This window comes from Opisthocomus hoazin, chromosome 18 (genome assembly GCF_030867145.1).
Source record: "Opisthocomus hoazin isolate bOpiHoa1 chromosome 18, bOpiHoa1.hap1, whole genome shotgun sequence".
Lineage (NCBI taxonomy): Eukaryota > Metazoa > Chordata > Aves > Opisthocomiformes > Opisthocomidae > Opisthocomus > Opisthocomus hoazin.
In genome coordinates this window covers 9,858,637-9,877,192 of record NC_134431.1, presented here as the reverse complement: position 1 = coordinate 9,877,192, position 18,556 = coordinate 9,858,637, and the positions used below count along the sequence as shown (strand labels likewise).

The 18,556-nt window shown below is 40.6% G+C and overlaps 1 protein-coding gene across 2 annotated transcripts in view; it reads left to right on the top strand.

Moving 5' to 3' along the window:
• Window positions 1–18,556, top strand: part of PREX1 (phosphatidylinositol-3,4,5-trisphosphate dependent Rac exchange factor 1) — a 175,751-nt gene that overhangs the window by 83,374 nt on the left and 73,821 nt on the right. For both annotated transcript variants that reach the window (XM_075438502.1, XM_075438501.1), the window contains exons 5-6: window positions 2,946–3,047; window positions 14,840–15,001. In XM_075438502.1, the coding sequence (XP_075294617.1) occupies window positions 2,946–3,047; window positions 14,840–15,001 (264 nt within the window). The remainder of the gene's footprint in view (window positions 1–2,945; window positions 3,048–14,839; window positions 15,002–18,556) is intronic.

The window sequence follows — 18,556 nt, the reverse complement described above, 5'->3', positions numbered from 1 at the left end:
TCCAGTTGTGGGCGAGAAATGTAGTCTGGATGAATTGTTTTGACTGCATCATTACTGCTTGTATCAAAAATTACCCAGCTCCCCAACCAACCAATGATGATGTAGTATCTACCTTGGGAGTTACTGTGGTATGCAACCTTCAAATGCCTCTATAGAGGCTAGGCTGGGAGGAGAAACAACCAGTAGACACTGCCTTGTGCCCAACTTTCCTTATTTTTCTTTCTTTTATTGGATGTTTCTCCTCCTAGCCTTCACCTCAATTCTGCTTCATTTTTGGATGTCTTGTTTTCCTGGCCATGGATGCATGGCATTTGGAATGGGGTTGGCATGTAGAGAAGGGACTAATTCAGCTCATTAGCTTTTTTTCTTAATAAATGCTGTGAGGTAAAAGGAAGGCTGTCTTTTTACCAAGGAACTGCTCTTCATTCTGCTCGTCTTTGTTCCTTTCTGCCAAAGGTCTGCTCTTTCCCAATATACTACAGCAAAAGAAAACTTCTGCATAAATGTCTGTCACAAGCAGGTCCAGAGCATTCTTTTAGCCACAAAATATAGGCCTCAGAGGGATCGGCAGGGACAAGCACTCATGCTGTTGAGTAGCCAGAATCGCTTTGTCATGTCTGAGTTTTAATGAACCTTGTTAAACCATTAGTCTGAGTCATGAAATGACCCTTTCCTTGTTTGCGAGTTCCTCTGGGTACTTCTGTTGAGGGAAACTAATGAGAAAGATGAGACAAAAGTGCATGAAAACACCATCCTTCCCGACATTCAGAGTGTTCTCCACTTCCGCTGGATTGGCAAAAGTCTCCTGTCTGTGTTACTGGCAGCAGCTGGCAAACTGATTATGAGGCACATAGAAGATGTCACACTGTCTGCTGCGGGTTACTACAGCACCTGAATCCAAGAGATTCTTAAAATAGCAGTAAATATGGAGGAGAGGCTACGCTGAAGTGTCTACTTTGTGGCTACTGTAATTTCTTCCAGGCCTGCTTGCCTTCTCCGCTGTCTCCTAAAGCCAATGCTATAATGCCATCATGCAGAGAAAGCTGCATTAAAATACAAAGCTTTGCTTGTGAGCATAGATTTGGCCCAATTGTCCTCTCACAGCTGCTGAAATACAGAATGTGGGAATGTGTTTGAAAAATCAGTAAGTGTTAAAGGGCAGTTTTGAGCCCAGCGCTAGAGAGAGGGCTGAAAGAAGAGACGGGAAGGACTGAATCACTCGAGACTTGGAAAATTGGACAGGGAGCATTGTGAGCTGGTAGCCAGCACCACAGATCTAGAATAGCCTGGGGAAGGGTTATTTTACAGACCATTGTCTGTAAAAATACCAGTTAAGACTAATGAGATTTATGTATGACGTCTGTGAACATTCCTTGAAGAGGAGGATTGTTGAACTACAGCCAAAAACCCACTAAATTTCAGAGCGTGTCTGAGCCACAGCATACATTTCACAGGGGAAAATATTATCAGTGATGCCCCAAAGCAAGCACATCTTGGCTGAACTGAATTTAAACTTCAGCTTCTGTTGACAGGACAGGTTTGCAGCTGGGGTGATTTTTGAAGCAAAGTTGTCCAGATGCATGGTCAAACATAGGAATGTAGACTAGTTTATCTGAAATAGATTTGAAGTCCATCTGAGTCCACTACCTGTCTCTGGCAGCAGCCAAATACAGAATCTTCAGGGAAAGGTATAAAAAGGTTACAGTAGGTCAGTATTTGTTTATCACACAGAGATTACAGATTATTGTGACAAAATAAGGGCAGGTCAAGCACTGTAAATTTTTTTTTTTATGCCATAGCCAATTCTTACACTTCTCTTCCATGTCAATCCTGAGAAAGGGATTTCTGTAATCTACTGAGAAGTTGAGCATCACTTGTTTTGAGGTAGTGTGCACAAATTTATCTGTGAAATTATTCTTCTGGAATGCAAGGTCTCTGCAAATTTGTGTGAACGCAGTGTGCGAGTATTGCAAGAGTTAATCAGTTGCCGCTTCTGTTCCTCAACCTAAAATCTATTTGGACTTGGATTTCTTTGGTGTATTGGTCCAATACTGGTCCCCTTCCTAACTGTGTTTAAACAAGACAGGGAGAATAGTATTTTTTCTAGGTAGAGAAATGCCTTTCACCTTCTTTCTGTTTGGAAGTCACAGATTCACAAGCTTAATGCTGAAACCCCCTTTTTTTTTTTTTTTTTTCTTCCGTGAGCATCAAAATTAATGAAACCTGATTTCCTTAAATTTCATTGCCTCTTGCACCTTCTACCTACAAGGTAGCCTTGCCTGCAAGTCCTGTAGCTTTTTTTTTTGCTGGGTAAGCAGCAACATGCGCTGTGACTGGTTGAGAGCTACGTGTGTGCTGGTTAGCCAGCCAGTGCGCCCATGCTGTTTGTCCAGCTGTGCTTAGACATAATGTTCTGCTAGAGAATTGGTGGATGTGATGCAGATGACTCACTTATTTCAATTCCACTTTGATTTCCTTCAGACATAGGGATTGGACTAGAGTTAATTACATGATTACTGGTTAGTAGGCTTTATTTTAGCCTTCAAGAATTTTCTGGACCAACAGTGCAAACTTTGTATACTGAAGGAAGGTCGTATCAATTGTGGGGGTAGGCTGGATTCTTTTGGGTAATGGTGCATCTAGGTTTGCCAATTGTCATAGGACTGTTAATACATTTATGAGTCACCAGCAATATAAAGTTTCTCTGGGAAGATACCTTTCTACACAGCCACTGTTATCCACAGCAAATTTTGTTTTGCTCATGGACAAAGAGCTGTGCAGACTTGATGGCTGTATTTCCATGGTGAAGGAAGTCCCATTCCCTGTATCTTGGGTGTTGCAAAGTGCTTTCAGACCATAATATGTGTTATAGGAATATAAACATGTCCAAGAGCATGTGAAGGCTTTGTGTCTGAGGTAACATTTGTTTCCTTTTTTGATTATAGGGTTGCATGCTTTTGGGAGGCAGAAAGACGACAGACATTCCACTAGAGGGTTATCTGCTGACTCCAATTCAGAGAATTTGCAAATATCCACTTCTGCTTAAGGTAAACCAAAGAAAGTATTTATGCAGGTGTTTGTTTTATTCTTGGAGTGATTCTGAAATTTTTTATCCCTGACTTTTGTTGTCACTACTACTTTCCTGGTTGGCACTTGTCAAAGTTGGATCCTCTCTGAACAAAATGGCTTTTTATGGGTACAGTTAAAAATCTGGCTGCTAAATCTTGTAATGGTGTGCGTAGACCAGACAGGGTAACTTACTGACTAATGCCTTTGACTTCAGTTCTCTTCAGATGTTTACTAAGGCTTGTGAATGCTGTTTTAGCCACTTCCTGAAAAGCTGTGTTCAGATAGAATTGTATCAGTGTTCTGAGGGACTGGATGGCCCTGGGGACTGGAAATGGGGTACCTCTTTCATCACCAGTTCTGTAGTTTGAGTGTGTTCAGGTCAGTAATGATCAAAATCCTGTATCATCTGACAGCTGTTTGGTGGCTTGTTTGAAAACTGGTCGTCTCAGACAAGTTCCCAATGGACAAGTGTCACTGCAGAAACGACTACTGAAACGGGCACTAATTGGCCCCCTTGCTAGTATTCTTACTGTAGGAGCTAAAGAATAAAAGCTCTAAGAAGAGCTAGCTTGCCTCTAATCCTCCCAAGTCGGGGCTGGGTCACGCGCCTGGTGGGGACAAGGAGAGGGAAAAGGAGGAAGCAGTTTCTGGGAGAGCTTGCATCACCGGTGGCCTTGTAGCTACCCTGTGGCTAACAGCCACCAATCTTCAGTGATGTCAGTTGCTTTCTCAATCAGTGTAACATTACACTTACTGAAATAAAATGAATTACTAAAAAATATAAAATAAAATTGCCTTCTGTTTGGAAAGGAAGGTCCCTTCCTGAGTTGTAGAAAGAGGTAAGAATTCTGTGATGAGCTGGTGCTCTTGGCCACAGGCTGACCATGTGAATCAACTGTATGTCATCTAAAGCTATTGCAGTGCTCTGTCCATACGTTCAGCATGAATAAGGGTTTTCATAGGTGCAAGCTGGTTAGCTCAAATACCGATCTGTTGTTCCATTTAATTATTTTTGTTTCATCTGATAAATTTTTAAATTATTTCTTTCCATCCAATTGGAGCTTTCAGAGCCAAATTTTCAAAATATGTTTTTCCTAAATGTGGAATCATTCTGTAGTCTGTGCAGCTGTGCACAAACCCATCTAACAGCAGACATTTATGCACCATTCCTTATGGACCTAGCTACTGGGATTTATGTGTATACACCCGTTTTGTTAGTCCAGTCAATCTATCCATAACTGTACTTGCAGTTTGAACAAACAAAAGCGCACACAGTTTAGTCACATAGCAGGAGAAGCTAATGTGTGAAACTACTGCAAACGTTTCTTCTACAGTATTAATAATAGTGAAGACAGGGCAAGGATGCCTGGATTAGGGAAACATGTAAATGGCTACAGCTCTGTTTTGTCTTTGGAGGGAATTGGTTGCATAGAGATAATTGAAAACCTAATGATGCCTCAGTTTAAGTCCAGCTGTGCCTATCTGGGGTTAGTGTGGAGAGAATTTGGTGCCTATTCAGTCTGTGGATCTGCCTGATGACTGTGAGCAACATCCATGTGCACAGAAAGGGATGGCATCTGATACGGTAAACGGAGGAGGGGGGGGGGACACGACACGACACCTTAAAATGTGCATTCCTGACCAAGTACTTTGATAGTGTTTATGTTTTCTTATTTTTACTCTGTGGTGTGTTGTGTGATTGTTATCGAGCTGTGTATTCAAGACTGAAAATCAGAGATTGTTTTGATTCCTTATAGAGATTCCTTTTCTATTTTCCAGGAAACTTCAACCAGAGGAAATAGTGTCTAGGTTCTTACTTTTGAACGGGTCTCTGCACTTGTGCTGTTCCTAAAAGATGAAGTGTTAATCTCCTGCAGATTCCTGTCATGGTTACTCTTTGTATGAAGGGAGTAATTAATGGGTACAGAGGCTGAAGACCATGTTCCTTCATCTATTTATTGCATGCTGGAAACATCTTAATCTAGCCAGAGTGGTCAATATCTGGTGTACCCTTGCTAAGCTTATCTAAAAGTCATCTTTAACCAGTTTTATCTCAGTATTTTCCAAACTTTTTGGACCAAAAGATCACTGTGTTAGCACTCTGTATTTCTCAGATTTTACGCTGTGTCCTTGATAAGCTTGAAGTAGCTCTGAAGTCAGTGTGGTTTCGTGTGTCAGACCTGACCAGCAGTCACCTCTGGAGCACACTTTGGGGATCTCAGTTCTAAGCCATGACCATGGCTGCCTTGGGGAACTCCCCACATTTCTTCCACACCTTGGTGCCTCTTCTTTTTTTCTTTTTAGTATGACTAGGTTGCTGAATCAGACCTGCTTAATTTCTAAGCTTTTTGGAAAACATGATTGAGTGGTAGATAATCTATCGACTTTTTATCTACTGACAGAAGCTTGACTTGCAAATTAAAATCTCTATTCTGTTTTAAAAGCCCTTTGAAATATTAGAATGGCAGAACCTGCCAATTCTACAGAATTTCCTGACATCTCAGAGTGTTTACTCAATTGCCATGAGGATGCTGGCTGCAGACATACATCTAAAAGAAACACACACCTTTGATTACAAGCTAGTAGCATCGGTGATGCAATGGTATTCTTCAGCTTAAATTTTCCTGTTCCTCTGTTCCATTCTAGGGAAGTTCTTTCGGAAAGTGTGGGGTTCTGTGTCAGCGATTGGAAGAGCTATGAACAGACCATTTTATCTTGCTTTTCTTTATTTGTTTTGCAAGGGGGTAGTAAATGAAAGACCAGAACAAAATAAATATTTCTAAACCATAATTCACGACTTGTCAAGTTCAATGGCAGTTGAAGTCATTGTGCTCTGGGGATTAAATGTTAGCCTGTGGAAAGAAACTGGTTTCCATGTTCTCACGTGTGCACAGTCGTATATCCCAAAAGGCCTGCTGGCACAATCCTTGCTTCTTTGAAAGCCAAAACCAAGACCAGTAAGGCTAAGACTGAAACAGTGTTTCTTGCCTTCAAGCTGCAGTGGGGTAGGCTAATGATAAATTTGTCCTCTGACACCAGTACTGTGCCTACCTTCTGGGGTGGGGACTCTGGTGTTTGGCTCCGGTGCAGTTGACCCAGACCCATGCATGCTTGTCAAACAGCCAGCCATGAGGGGAGCGAACAGGAGGAGCTGTGATGAGGCATCTCGTGATGTTGCATTCCATTTTTCTATGGATTTCTTTTTGTTTAAAGGCTGACATAAATCACATACTGTTCACTACTTGAAATTTCCTGGACAGGAAATAGAAGTTTTAAGAAAAAGCTGAGGGGAATTTCATTTTGGTTAGGCAACAGATCTGCCTCAGCCAGTGCCATTATGCCATTGCTAGGGGTTGTTCAGGTCAGAAAATGTCTGTGATCATTAGAAAGTGTAGTTGATGCTGATTCTCAAAGGTGGTGAATTCATAGTGAATAAATTGTATCCCATCCAAGACTTGTTTGCTACTTGCTAGCACAAAATTACCAGAGTGGGCACCAATGTTTCAGACATCAGAACAGCTAAGTGAAAATACAGGCTGATTCTGTTAGTGCTGACCAGGAAAATGCAACTCTCCAAGCAAGCAAAAAAAAAAAAAAAAAAAGGTAGGTTTAAAAATAACACAACCCTCAAATTAAGTGTTTGCTCTCCCTTTGCTACTGAACTGCAGTTATTGCTCCTGAAATAGCTGTTTTGCGTTCATGGGGATGAGATCTTATTTTTTCTAATTCCCAGGGCAAACAGATACTATTGTATTCCAACTGATGAGAAAAGTCATAAAGCGGAGCTATCCTACTTTCCTCTTTTACTTTGTTTTTAGCAAGAGTTTGTGAACATCCAGATTTTCCGATAACTTTGATATAACCTTGTTATAGCATATTTAGTGGAGTTAAGTAGTTAGGTTTGATAAAGGTAGTATTAACACTTCAGACTTGTAATTCAGACTTGTCTGTGTTTGAAAGTCAACGTAAGTAGCAGGGTAAGGCACATATTTTAAATACTATAACTATTTTTTGTATACTACAGTATATGAGTATTTCTTTTTCAGAATAGTATCATCTAGCATGGACTTAATTTGGGTTACTTAATTAGGAATAATATACTGGAGTATCTCCAAGTGAAGATACACCTTAATCATATATTGCAAATAATTTCCAATATAAAGTATAGCAACCTTCAGTTGGTGATCTTACGTTTTCTCATCCTCTGGTGAAACTATTTGGTTTCTTTGATGGACAGAACAATAATTCAAATGATGGTGATGGATAAACTTCAATGTTATTTGTAGTTTCCATTTTTTGTGAACCATTGCAGCTTTGGAGTGTCTGACTGTAAACATTGATTTTTGTTGTTTGCTTTAAAATTTTCGTTGCTTTCTTTAAAGTCCTTCTGATTTGCAGACTTTATGTATATTTTGAAGGGTGAGACTCAAACCTAGCCATGGTGTTTCATAATCTCTGTGCAAATGGAGCAGTAATGATATTAATATTTTTGTCCCTAATAGTTTTTGTCTGCTTCAGACAGATGCAAGAAAATTAGCACAGAATTTGCTGGTCAATAAATTAGTTTTATCCCCAGTCCAAAACCTTCCTAGTGTGACAGCAAGAAAAAGAAGTGAAAGTCAAAGTTCAGCAAATGATTTGAAGTCTATTTGGGGATGTAGGATTTACAAATATTTGTTGGCGATGAGCTTCATTATAAAATTTCCTTTAAAGTGAGAAAGGGGCTTGGTCTAGGCTCAAACAAAACAAAACTGTGCTTGCTATGTTGGGCGTTATGATTTGGTAAGAAGAAAAGAAGCAAAGAGAAACAGATTCACAGAGCTTGAGAGCGTATATTGTGTGAGTGGCTTAAAACTCCGGTGCATGTATGTACGCTGGAAAGCTTGCTGAGTAAATATTTCTAGCAGAATGTTTTGGATTAAGGCAGCTCTGTCTCACTGATAATAATTGTATAACTCTGTATTAATTAGTGAGAACTGTACTTCTCAGGATTAGAAGCAGCTGTTGTGTAAACCACTCTGAACAAAAATAGCCTTTTTCCTTTAATAAAGAGCATTTATGTCAGCAAGAAGAAAACCCTAGGGGAGTGGTGATCATGAGTTAATCACACCATTGGGGGTGGGGATTAGGAGCAGTCCTTTCTGTCTCCTTCCTCCCAAATCAGGGGGAATGTGCAGCACATAACTGCTCCCCTGCAGGCTCCTGATCACCCAGTGCATGTCACAGGCATTGTTTTTTGTTTGATATCTGTTCTCTTAAGGAATTGTTCACACTCCAGCCAGAAATGCACATTCCACCTCTGATTCTTGAAAAATATCTCATGATGTACACAACTCCATGGACAATTTAGGGCAGTAATTATGTATTGCTTCATATGATGGAAGACTCATTGGTCCTAGGAGGGAAATAAAAGCCTGGATGCAGAAAGCTCAGTGACCAGATTAAGAATCCTCCTGAAAGCAAAAGCCTAACAGTAAGGCACATGCAGGCCTTAATAAATGCAGTGCCTGGACTTTCAAAGGGAAAGATGGGAAGCCAGTGGTGTGGATACAGAACAGGATGAAGAAAGGTTAACTCACTGTCTCCGCTCTTCTCGCTCTCCATTTTTCTCAGAGCTGTTTAAGGAACAGAACCATCTAATTGGCCATAATTGAATAAATTTAACCTCTGGGGGTTTGGCTTTTTTGTCGTGTTTTTTTTTTTTTTTTTTCCTTTCCTTTTTTTACCCAAAGGAAAGTGGTGTTGCTCTTCAATTCATGACATTGCCTGGTTGAATTTCAACTCTATGTAGCACAACATTAAGAATTATATATACCCTACAGAGCTATAAGGAACACTGCCAATTTGTAAATCATACTTCTGTCTTCCAAGCTTTCTATATATAATCACAAAAAACTGGTAATATTTATAAAACTGGAAATATGTTTTTATTACATTTTAATTAGCATGTGTCATAGATTTGATGGCACATTGAATCTGATCAGTTTTACTGATTTGGTGTTGCTTGTCTAGTCTTTACTCTGCAGAAACATTGACATAAATTACCAATTTTAAAAATATACAGAATTTAAAAAAACTTCTGTGATTGACAGGTACACAGATAGAGCCTGGTGTAACATTTATTTTCTGCTTAGTTTAAGGGGAATATAAATTTTAATACAAGCAAATATTAAAAACTGTAAAATACAAATATAAAACTCCTGGAAACATTTATATCACTGAAAGTGTTCTTTTTTTAAAAAAAAAAGGCACATTTTGGAGCTGAACTGTTTATTAACCAATTTTTTGAGCTGATAAGCAAAGAGATATGCTGTCTTTATCTCTGTAATCCTGAGATGTTCAGTAAGTAACCAACGGATGTATCTCTGAAATGTATTTTATGCATGCACTGGTTTGTAGAGCAAAGCGAGACAGCCTGGCAAGCAATGATTTGCACCATTCAATGCACAATGTGAACATTCATTGCGCAAAATCCATGGTAAGCCATGTCTGGGTGTCCTCAAGAGTTTAAAGATAGGAGGAAGGAATTTTTAAAATATTGAGACTTGTAAATTTCAGCTGCAAAACATGTGCTTAGTTGTCACTTTGAAGTACACAAAAAATGATTTTTGTGTGGCAAGGGAGGATATGGGGAAGGATGACAGACTTATTTAAAAAAAAAATCAGTTAAGCAGAATAACATCCTTTTTTCTAGGAAATATTAAAAGTGTGTTTACATTTAAAACCCCTCTAGTTTCCTCTGCCCGCCTGCATTGTTTGCTCATCCCTCCTGACACCTCTGTGCATCTTTCTATGTAATGTTCTTTTTGCTGAGTTCTCTCCCTGTGGGTTTTATTTGGTTGTTTTTTTTGAGGGGAGGGTTAATTACAATTAGAGAACAAACAAATATATAAGCAGCTGATATTTCTTGCTACGTATGTGATTTAGTTCTTATATTTAGAGTCTATCATGTTTAGAAATCTTTTAGCCTTAAGCTATTTAAAGCTGCATCTGAGATTGAAATACTTCAGTTGGAAATCCTTCTACTCCATTACATAATCAAAACCTGGCATTTCTGAGTAGATCGGATGTAGATGTCCTATCCTTCTGTTCTGTATGCTGTTCAGGAGGATGCTACGGCTGAATGTAGATATCTTTGTTCTGTTACCCCTTTTGTAAAATGAGTTGTGTTCTGTGTGTAGGTGTTACATCAGTGACACAACCTCAATCTTTGCAGCTATGAAAGAGGAGTGAAATAAAAGGAAAATTCTGTGCCAAGAGGATGCAGTTCCCATTTCTGTCTTAGTTCTTTAAAGAACAGAGATACTTCCTCCTCCCCCTCCCCCCCTCCAGCTTATGATGTGGAATACCTTTGCAACTTCCCTCTCCTTCCTTGCCCCCCCCCCCAAAAAAAAAAAAGTCAAATGATAATGGGTAAGATGATAAAGGCTGTGAAAAATACCAGCTTCTTCTGTTCTCTACTGTTGGTTAGTCTGAAGCATTAACAAGTCTGTAGCTAGAAAGTAGATGTGTTTTATGAATTAGTTTAAGAAACTCTGCAAGGAACAGTTTTCTGCAAGTGGCAACAACCTAATTTCCTGGCCCTATTCGTGCACAAGTTGCAATACATAAGATAGCAATTCCAGACACCAATATATATAAGCTTTAAGGAGGACAAGACAGTCACGCCCAAGGTTTGCCATCTGGTCTGTCTCTCAGCTGCCTTTCAAACTGTTCACAAATGCTCTCAGAGTTTACACATCATAAATCTGTCACTAAAATAAATAAGCACCCAGAGCTCCCTGGCTATGTTTGAGAAGTGCTGGGCTCTGCTCTTTTGGGGAATGGCAGCGCCAGAGCAGCATGGCTCTTCCTCAGGTGGCTGAAGGCTAGGCAGCGGTGGGACAAGTTCTCTGACTGTCTGTGCTGCTGAGGCAACGGACTGCCCCAGCCAGCACCCTCCCTGCCTTTCCTAGCCTCCTCTCCGGCTCCTTGGGCAGCACTGCAGGCAGCTAGCAGGAGGGGGAAAGATGCTGTGTTTCTTGCAGCAGAGGCCTGCTGTGAATGAAGAGTTCTTTCTCTGTGTCTTGGTGATATTTCAGAAATGGTTGTTTAGGCAGTGCTGGTGTATACATATCTGTTCCAAAGCAGTGTGGGTGTCACTTGAGCTGCAGAACTTCATTGATGTTTAATGAGAGTCATGTAGCTAAAATTCTGCACTCTGTTTTGGAAACATGGAGCAGCGGCTAGTGTGACCAAGGTGAAACACCTCTCTCCTGCCTTTTCTTTTTGAACACTTGCTTTCCTTGGCCTTATCTTCAGCAAAAGTGGGATAAAAAACTTCCATAGGGAATTTCATTTGTGATGGCATTTCAACTGTTTGTAGCAGCCAGCCTCTTTTTCCTGTGCATGTGTTACTCTGTAAATCATCAAAGAGTTGAAGATCATTAACTCCTCTCTCTTAATGGGATTCCCAGCTGTCAGCATATTACCCATCTCCTCTACCATCCATCTGACAAGAGCCATTGTCAATTTCCATGTATAATTTTCTGAAAAGAGAAATTGTGGCTATGAGTAAATTCTCAAAATACCAAATCTATGCAAAGAACTGAATAGTTATGTTTGATTGGACAAACAGCCGACATTCCCGTCCATTCATTTGGGCGCCTCTGTCTCCAGGATCTGTTTGTGTGGGAATGAGAGCACCTCCCATTGCCGTATTTTGATTCTCATGAGACCAGTCTCTTGCATTGCTTAAAGGAGTCTCAGTGGCCAACCAGTTTAATCTCAAGATGCAGATTTTACTTTAAAAGGGTCTGCAAACCAAGATGTTAATAAATACTTAAAATACGTTGCACTTCTGTACCATTGGGTCTTAAGATAGTTTACTAGTGCTAGTGATTTAAGTCTTGTTCCAACCAGTGTGAGGAAGCAGAGAGGAAACACTGAGAAGCTCTGTGCAAAGGCAGAAACAAACCTGTACTACTTTTAACTCTAGCTTCCTCCTTTCAAATACGCCTTCCAATTTTGCTGGTATCTCAGCACATCACGGCCTAATTATTTATTCTACAGTTGTTTCTGCTAGTAGAACAGTACAGCTAGGTATGCACAAACCTTTCACATGCTAAAGGTGACCTCCTCTAAAGAACTTCGTAGAGCAGTTCTACTTACTATAAATTAATGCAAGCTTCCGCAGAACTTGAACTCCAGCCCACATCCCTCCACCCTCTGACAGGCCATGTAACTTGAGCCTAAAAGTGCCAGTTAATTTGTTCTAGAGGTTGTGTGTGGACATAAGTCAGTTTAGGAGCAGTGCTCATATTACAGGTGATGTGACCAACTGTAGCAAGGCAAGCCCCAGTAACACTCAGGATTGTACCTGAAATCAGAGTATGTCACCACCAAACAAGACAGCATGGCACAAAGATCTTTAAATTAAGGCCAATATGGCAAAATTTTGTGTGATGAAGAGACACTTGCTTAGGTTGACATGCTGATTGGGAGAAACAAAAGACAAATCAAACCACAGATTAAGCCTAGCTGGAGCCTATGACAGGCATTTGGGGATTGCAATCACTTATTTTAGATAAACAACAACTGTAACAGGCTGTCTTTGCCCTTTGCTATGGGAACTATGTATTGAAGCAATTTAGCGGTGTTCAGACCACAGTGCTGTGCAGGCTCTCTGGCTATGTTCAAGCTCATTCTTGTGTCTCATGCAAAATAAAGCAATTCAGCAGGAGTTTGCCATTTACGCACGGGACTTTAAAACAACCAAATAACATGCTGAGGCAAAACAACATAGTGAGAAAGTTAAATATTCCAGGCAATGTAAAAATGTGGGTCTTAAACACCATATTACGTATCAAGATGGAATTACCAGCCTTAGTTAAGGGGTTTTTTATGTATTTTTATCCAATTGTGGCTTGACTATAAAATACTATTGGTCTAAAAAATGATTAATTGCGAGTTGACAGTGGTTACCCCTTTTGCCAAACTGGTTAACATTGTCAGGTCCCAAGTTTTCTCACTGCTGTTTTTCAGTGGGCAGTGTTTAACTGGGCTGTTGTGCATTGAATCAAGTGAAGCGGAGTCTCTTAGGAACTTGTTCAGAACAGACATGTTCATGTCTGTGTTAATCTCTCCAGTCAAAACAAGTGCCCCAGCCTCTTATAAGTGATCTGGGGACGAGTCCCTGCTGAACTCCTGCTGCTCTCTTGGCCTCTCTCTTTCCCACTCCAGCACTTTTTCCCACTTTGCCTTTTGGGGAGCCCTCTGCGCTTGCCATGGACATGTCTTGGAGGTTAAAACACTGAACTGAGTGCCAGAAAGTCTTGGTTCTGCAAGTGACTTGCTGTTGGTCAAGTTACTTATTCTTCTGTATATAAATTTCTTCCTTCATAAAATTAATATTATACACAGGACAGCTGTGGCTAGTTCATTTCCCTGCAATTTCTGAATGCACAGAGTTGTAGGCGCTTATCTGCATTTGGTGGGTTGTCCTTGGCTGGCTGCCAGTTGCCCACGAAGTCACTCTCTCACTCATACTATTTGATGGGGTGAGGGAGAAAATAAGACGAAAAAATGTTTGTTGGTCAAGATAAAGACAGGGAGTTCACTTACTAATTACCATCACAGGTTAAACCAAGCTGAGTCTGTTTTTGGCCAAATAAAATACATTTGGATGGGCTGCAGGGAGATACTACTCCAGCCTGGTCTTTCAAAGGGCTGCAGGGAAATCTCTGCTCTGGTAACTGGAGCACCTCCTCCCTGCCTTCTTCTCAGGCCTTGGTCCTCACAGGGCTATTTCTCAACGTTTTTCCTTTCTGCCATACCGTGTTTTGCCCTTTCTTAAACACATTTTCAAGGAGGCTTCACCACCATCTCTGATGGGCTCAGCCGGGTCCTACTGTGGGTCTGTTGCGGAGCCGGCTGTGTCCAGTGCGGGGTAGCCCCTCACCTTTCCTCACAGAGGCCACTGCAGCCCCCCCTGCCAGCACCTGGGTACAGATGCCCGGTACACTGAGGTGTCTGAGTTAGGAGAGGTGTCTCACTGGAATACCGCTTTGGTCAGTAGACAGAGACAGGCTTCTCACGAGGGCAGTTCCACTCTTGGGCAAATCTGATTTGCACTTTGGTTGCACATTTTTGCTGAATCAGTGTAGACAATCTAGGTCCTAAAGCTTCACGTGGGTTGGGATTAGTCAACCTGGTCATTTTTCTGAGTACTGTAGGTGGGGTATAGAGCCTAGCATTATTCCTGTGAGGCCTTAGTTTATGGAAAACCCTGCTTCCATAGCTGTGGTGGTTCCGGACAAGAACTGCTATGGGCAGAATTTTTATCTGATATAAAGATCCGAGCTCAGCATTACTGAAATACTGGATACACATCCCTGGGGCTGGTATAGCATCTATACCATGGCTAGATCAACAGTCCATTGCATGTCTTTGAAGTGGACAGTGTGGTTTTTATGTAATCTTTTAATTTATTTGGCTTTGGTTCACACTAGAAGCAGACATATGTGACACAGCAAAACATATTTGGCTTGAGCTCTCTGAATTTGGCATGTTTGATGTGAATGATTGCTTAATTTGTTTAGCAGCATTCATATAAAACAGCAACCCTGCACAGATGCAGAAGAGAGAACAGCATCTGCAGAAACATGCCCACAACGTCTCTTTAATTTTGCACTGGTTCTGGCATTTTACTGTGGGACTGCACACTAATGCTTGTGCCTTTCCGTGAGCCACTTTTACATTTACATTGCATGTTTTTTCTTTTTTTTAAAAGGAATTAGCTAAGAGGACTCCCTCTAAGCATCCTGATCACCCAGCTGTCCAGAACGCGTTGCAGGCAATGAAGACAGTGTGCACAAATATCAATGAGACGAAGAGACAGATGGAGAAACTGGAAGCCCTTGAACAGTTGCAGTCCCACATTGAAGGATGGGAGGTATGATGCAGGACTAGCAAGCTCTCTGGAGGGAGTTTGCAACACAGTTTAATGGGCTGAAGTTTAATGACTCATGCTGTGCACAGGGATTTCTGTTTCTTACATGATGTGTAAATGCTCCTGACAGTGTGGGTGGCATCACTCTGACGAGTTTAGAATTCAGTGTTTTATTTTGGGTGTGCAGGCTGCTGCGAAATTGTAGGAGAACAAATGGATTGTGAAAGAAAGATGTTAGAGCTAGAATGACTGACATTTAAAATGGAAACATCTCATTTGAAAGACAAATTCTGGAAGATCAAATCAGGACTGGTCTAAATAACAGAAGTTTCTCTTTCCATTCCTACAAGCCTTTAGTTCTTCTGGGAGCTTTGAAAGTTAGCTCACTTAGCTTTATGCAGATTTCCTGTATAAAAGATAAAGGTTAGATTAGCAAGTATTAGATTAGAAAGCAACTGATATATTTGTGTTTGCTCCGGTTAAGTTGCTCATGGGTGTGTTTCTAGTGATGTATTTACCAGCTAGTGGATATGTGTAGGTAGAAGCATTTACTATGGAAAGGAGAAAAAGAAGAGAGGGAGAAAACTAGAAAGTGAAGCTTGGGGTAAGAACAACTCTGGAAGAAGAGCCACTTCGTAGAAATACTGGGAAGTCGGTATGGTGTGCAAAGGGTTGGCAGCTTATATTGTGATGACATTCGTTGAGGCCCTTGAATCAGTGGAGTTGGAAGCCTCTGGGAGGTGCACCATAGGGAGTCAGTGGTGTTAAATGGTCTCATGGAGAGACTGGCGTCGGCATTTAGTGAGACTGACATTTAAAATGTCAAGGCTGATTATTGCCAGCTGAGGATTTCTTAGCTGAAGACACTTTGTTAGAGGTCATGTAAACTTCCTCGTGTTCGGACTCTTGGGTGCTCTCTATGTCTCTCTTCTGGGTTGTTTTTTATCTTTCGTGTATGTTTTAAACCTTGCTCATTTTTTCCCTGAAGGATGTTCTTGGCATCCAGCTAGAGATGTGAGAACAACCCAGATATCCAGCTGTGTATTTTTTGGATAGCAAGGTCAGCAAACAAAGTCATATAATGTTCTGTCTAGCAAGACTTCTAGAAGCAGTTAAAACCATTTCAGGTTCAATGCAACTCTGGGTCATCTAGGCAAGAGGCTTGAACTCCGGAGCCTGAAGCATGACTGTTGAAGTGTCCATGGTGCCATAAATGAAGTGGTATCCAAAACTATTGCCTTTTTTTAAAGGTTTAACTTCTCCAGCATCGTTCTGGGGCTGAACGCCCTTTCGGATTTGTTTATATACACTGTTTTGTAACAAAGTCACCTAGGTCATTCAGCTCAAAATTTCAAAAAGGAAAAAGTGTTTTTCCCTCTCAGTAAGCTGTGGAATGTTTCCGAGTTATTCTAGTGGCATATTAAAAGAAGGAAAACTAGCTTTGTACATCACAGATATGTGCCAATGCTCAACATGTCATTTTTTGCTTCTGTACGTGTAAAGAAGTTTGAAACTGATTGACAAGTTCCTGTCTTGGGTTTTCACAGTGCTAGGGGTCTTACAAGTTATGACTCTAGAGCAAAGTGCTGTGTTTGTGAATAGCTGGTTTTAGTTCTTTCAGGCGCATTTCTCAGTTTATTCCTAATGCGAAGAGCTCCTAACTGCTATCTAAGGAAAGCTGCAATTACTGAATTAAATACGTTTTTAGCTTAACAATGCAGTGATGTAAGCCACAGAGCTGGCTGTAGGATGAAGTCTATAAGGTGAATTTATGCCTATTTTTAGTTTATCTGATGGCAATCTCTTATATGAAATGGAATATTTCCTTTTTCTGTTAGCATGGATATGGATTCTGAAACACTAATGCCTTGTATATATGGTTATATACCATACATGCTAATTCAACAAGGCCTACAGCTTCCAACTATTTTGATCGGAGACATCTCAATTGTCAAAAAGGAGTGAAGATCAGCTTACTTATGTTCAAGTATTTTACAATTACAAGATATGTAGCCTGAACCTGGTGAGTGTGCAAGCAGCCTAACATGACGTTTGGCATTAATTTGTTCATGTAATTTGAAACTGGCTCCACCTTGTCTAATATTTCTGTTTAACAAACCAGCAGTTTCACTGGTTTCTATGACTTTGCACTTCCTTCCAGTTCCCCCAATGGACCATCCCTGGTCTGAGCTTCATCTTATTGCCGTCAGTGCCACCCTCAATATTTCCAGTATTTCCAACATGAAGAACAACGTGACATTGTTTTGCTTCTGCAGCATCTCTTCTTCCTGAAGAGTCATCTGTAACTTCACTAAGTGCAGTTCAGCATTTTTTCTTCAACATTCCACCCACCGATCTGTGTCTCCCTCTCTAACACAACTATCACTGTCATGCACTGAGCATATACTAGCATCATCCTGTCAGTCTCTTTCTGAGACAGATTATAATACGGGGACATGTTAAAGTAGGCCAAGTCTGGGAAGCCGCTGAAGGCCTGCAGCTTACTCAGAGGTCTGTTCATCAAAATGAACTCTACTCAGATTCATTCTTTTGGAATGCACAGAATCCTTGTAGATGTATGTTACGGATTAGTCTCAGGCAGGTCATTTTGATTCTTTTTAATGCTTCTGGGAAATGGAGATTAGTTTAAAAAAAGGGGAAAGAGAAGTAGAGGATGCATGAGAAGACCAATTTTTATATACAATGTTTTCATTTGCTTAGTGAAAAACAAGTTAATATTTTGTTTCTATTAATTCTATATTGATTTTTCTGTAGAGAGAGCTCCTCCTCATGAGTCCTTGTGAATTATTTTTACTGAACAATTGCTCCGTATCACCAGATTCTCCCAGCCTGAAGTGCATAGGGAAGCAAAACCTCTGTCACAGAACAGCATGGGTTGTAAGATATGTGTTAGCACTTAGGCAGATCAATCATTTTATAATTGGCTGTAATTTGCAATTCCAGCAGCTATGATGTTTTCTTTTTCTTCCTGCCTCCCCCCCGCAGCTTAGTCCCACTTAGAAAGGTGAGAAATCCCATGTTATGTCTGAAAACATCAAATAAATCTTCCTACTCTGTATCTTACTATTGAAAAACCTCTGAAATTGATATAAATGGGAAGTAGATAGGTCAACAGCAAACAGGAAATGCATCAACAGTGTTCAGATACCATCGTGATGGTCTGATGGAAAAACAAAGATTCTTAGATTTTAGGATGAGAATCAACTGTTGCAATCATTTGCTTTCACTTCCTGCACAAAATAGGCCAGATAATTTACTGAGTGATTCCTGTGTCGGTAAAAGTTTGACTGCATTTACTGATATCACCGTGCTCATTGCTTTTGCTGTCTTTGGGTATCTTTTGGAAAATGAAGTACTTGATGTTGAGGTGCCCTGGAGCCTTGATTTCTCCATAGGCAAACCACATGAGGAGCATGCTTTTGTGTTGTATAGTCGGTTGGTTTCTGTTCCTATTTGTGTATGCGCTAGTAGGCCTTTGGTGGTGTAATTCTGAGAGATAGCGATTTCTCCTGGAGATAGTAACAGGTTATTTTCAAA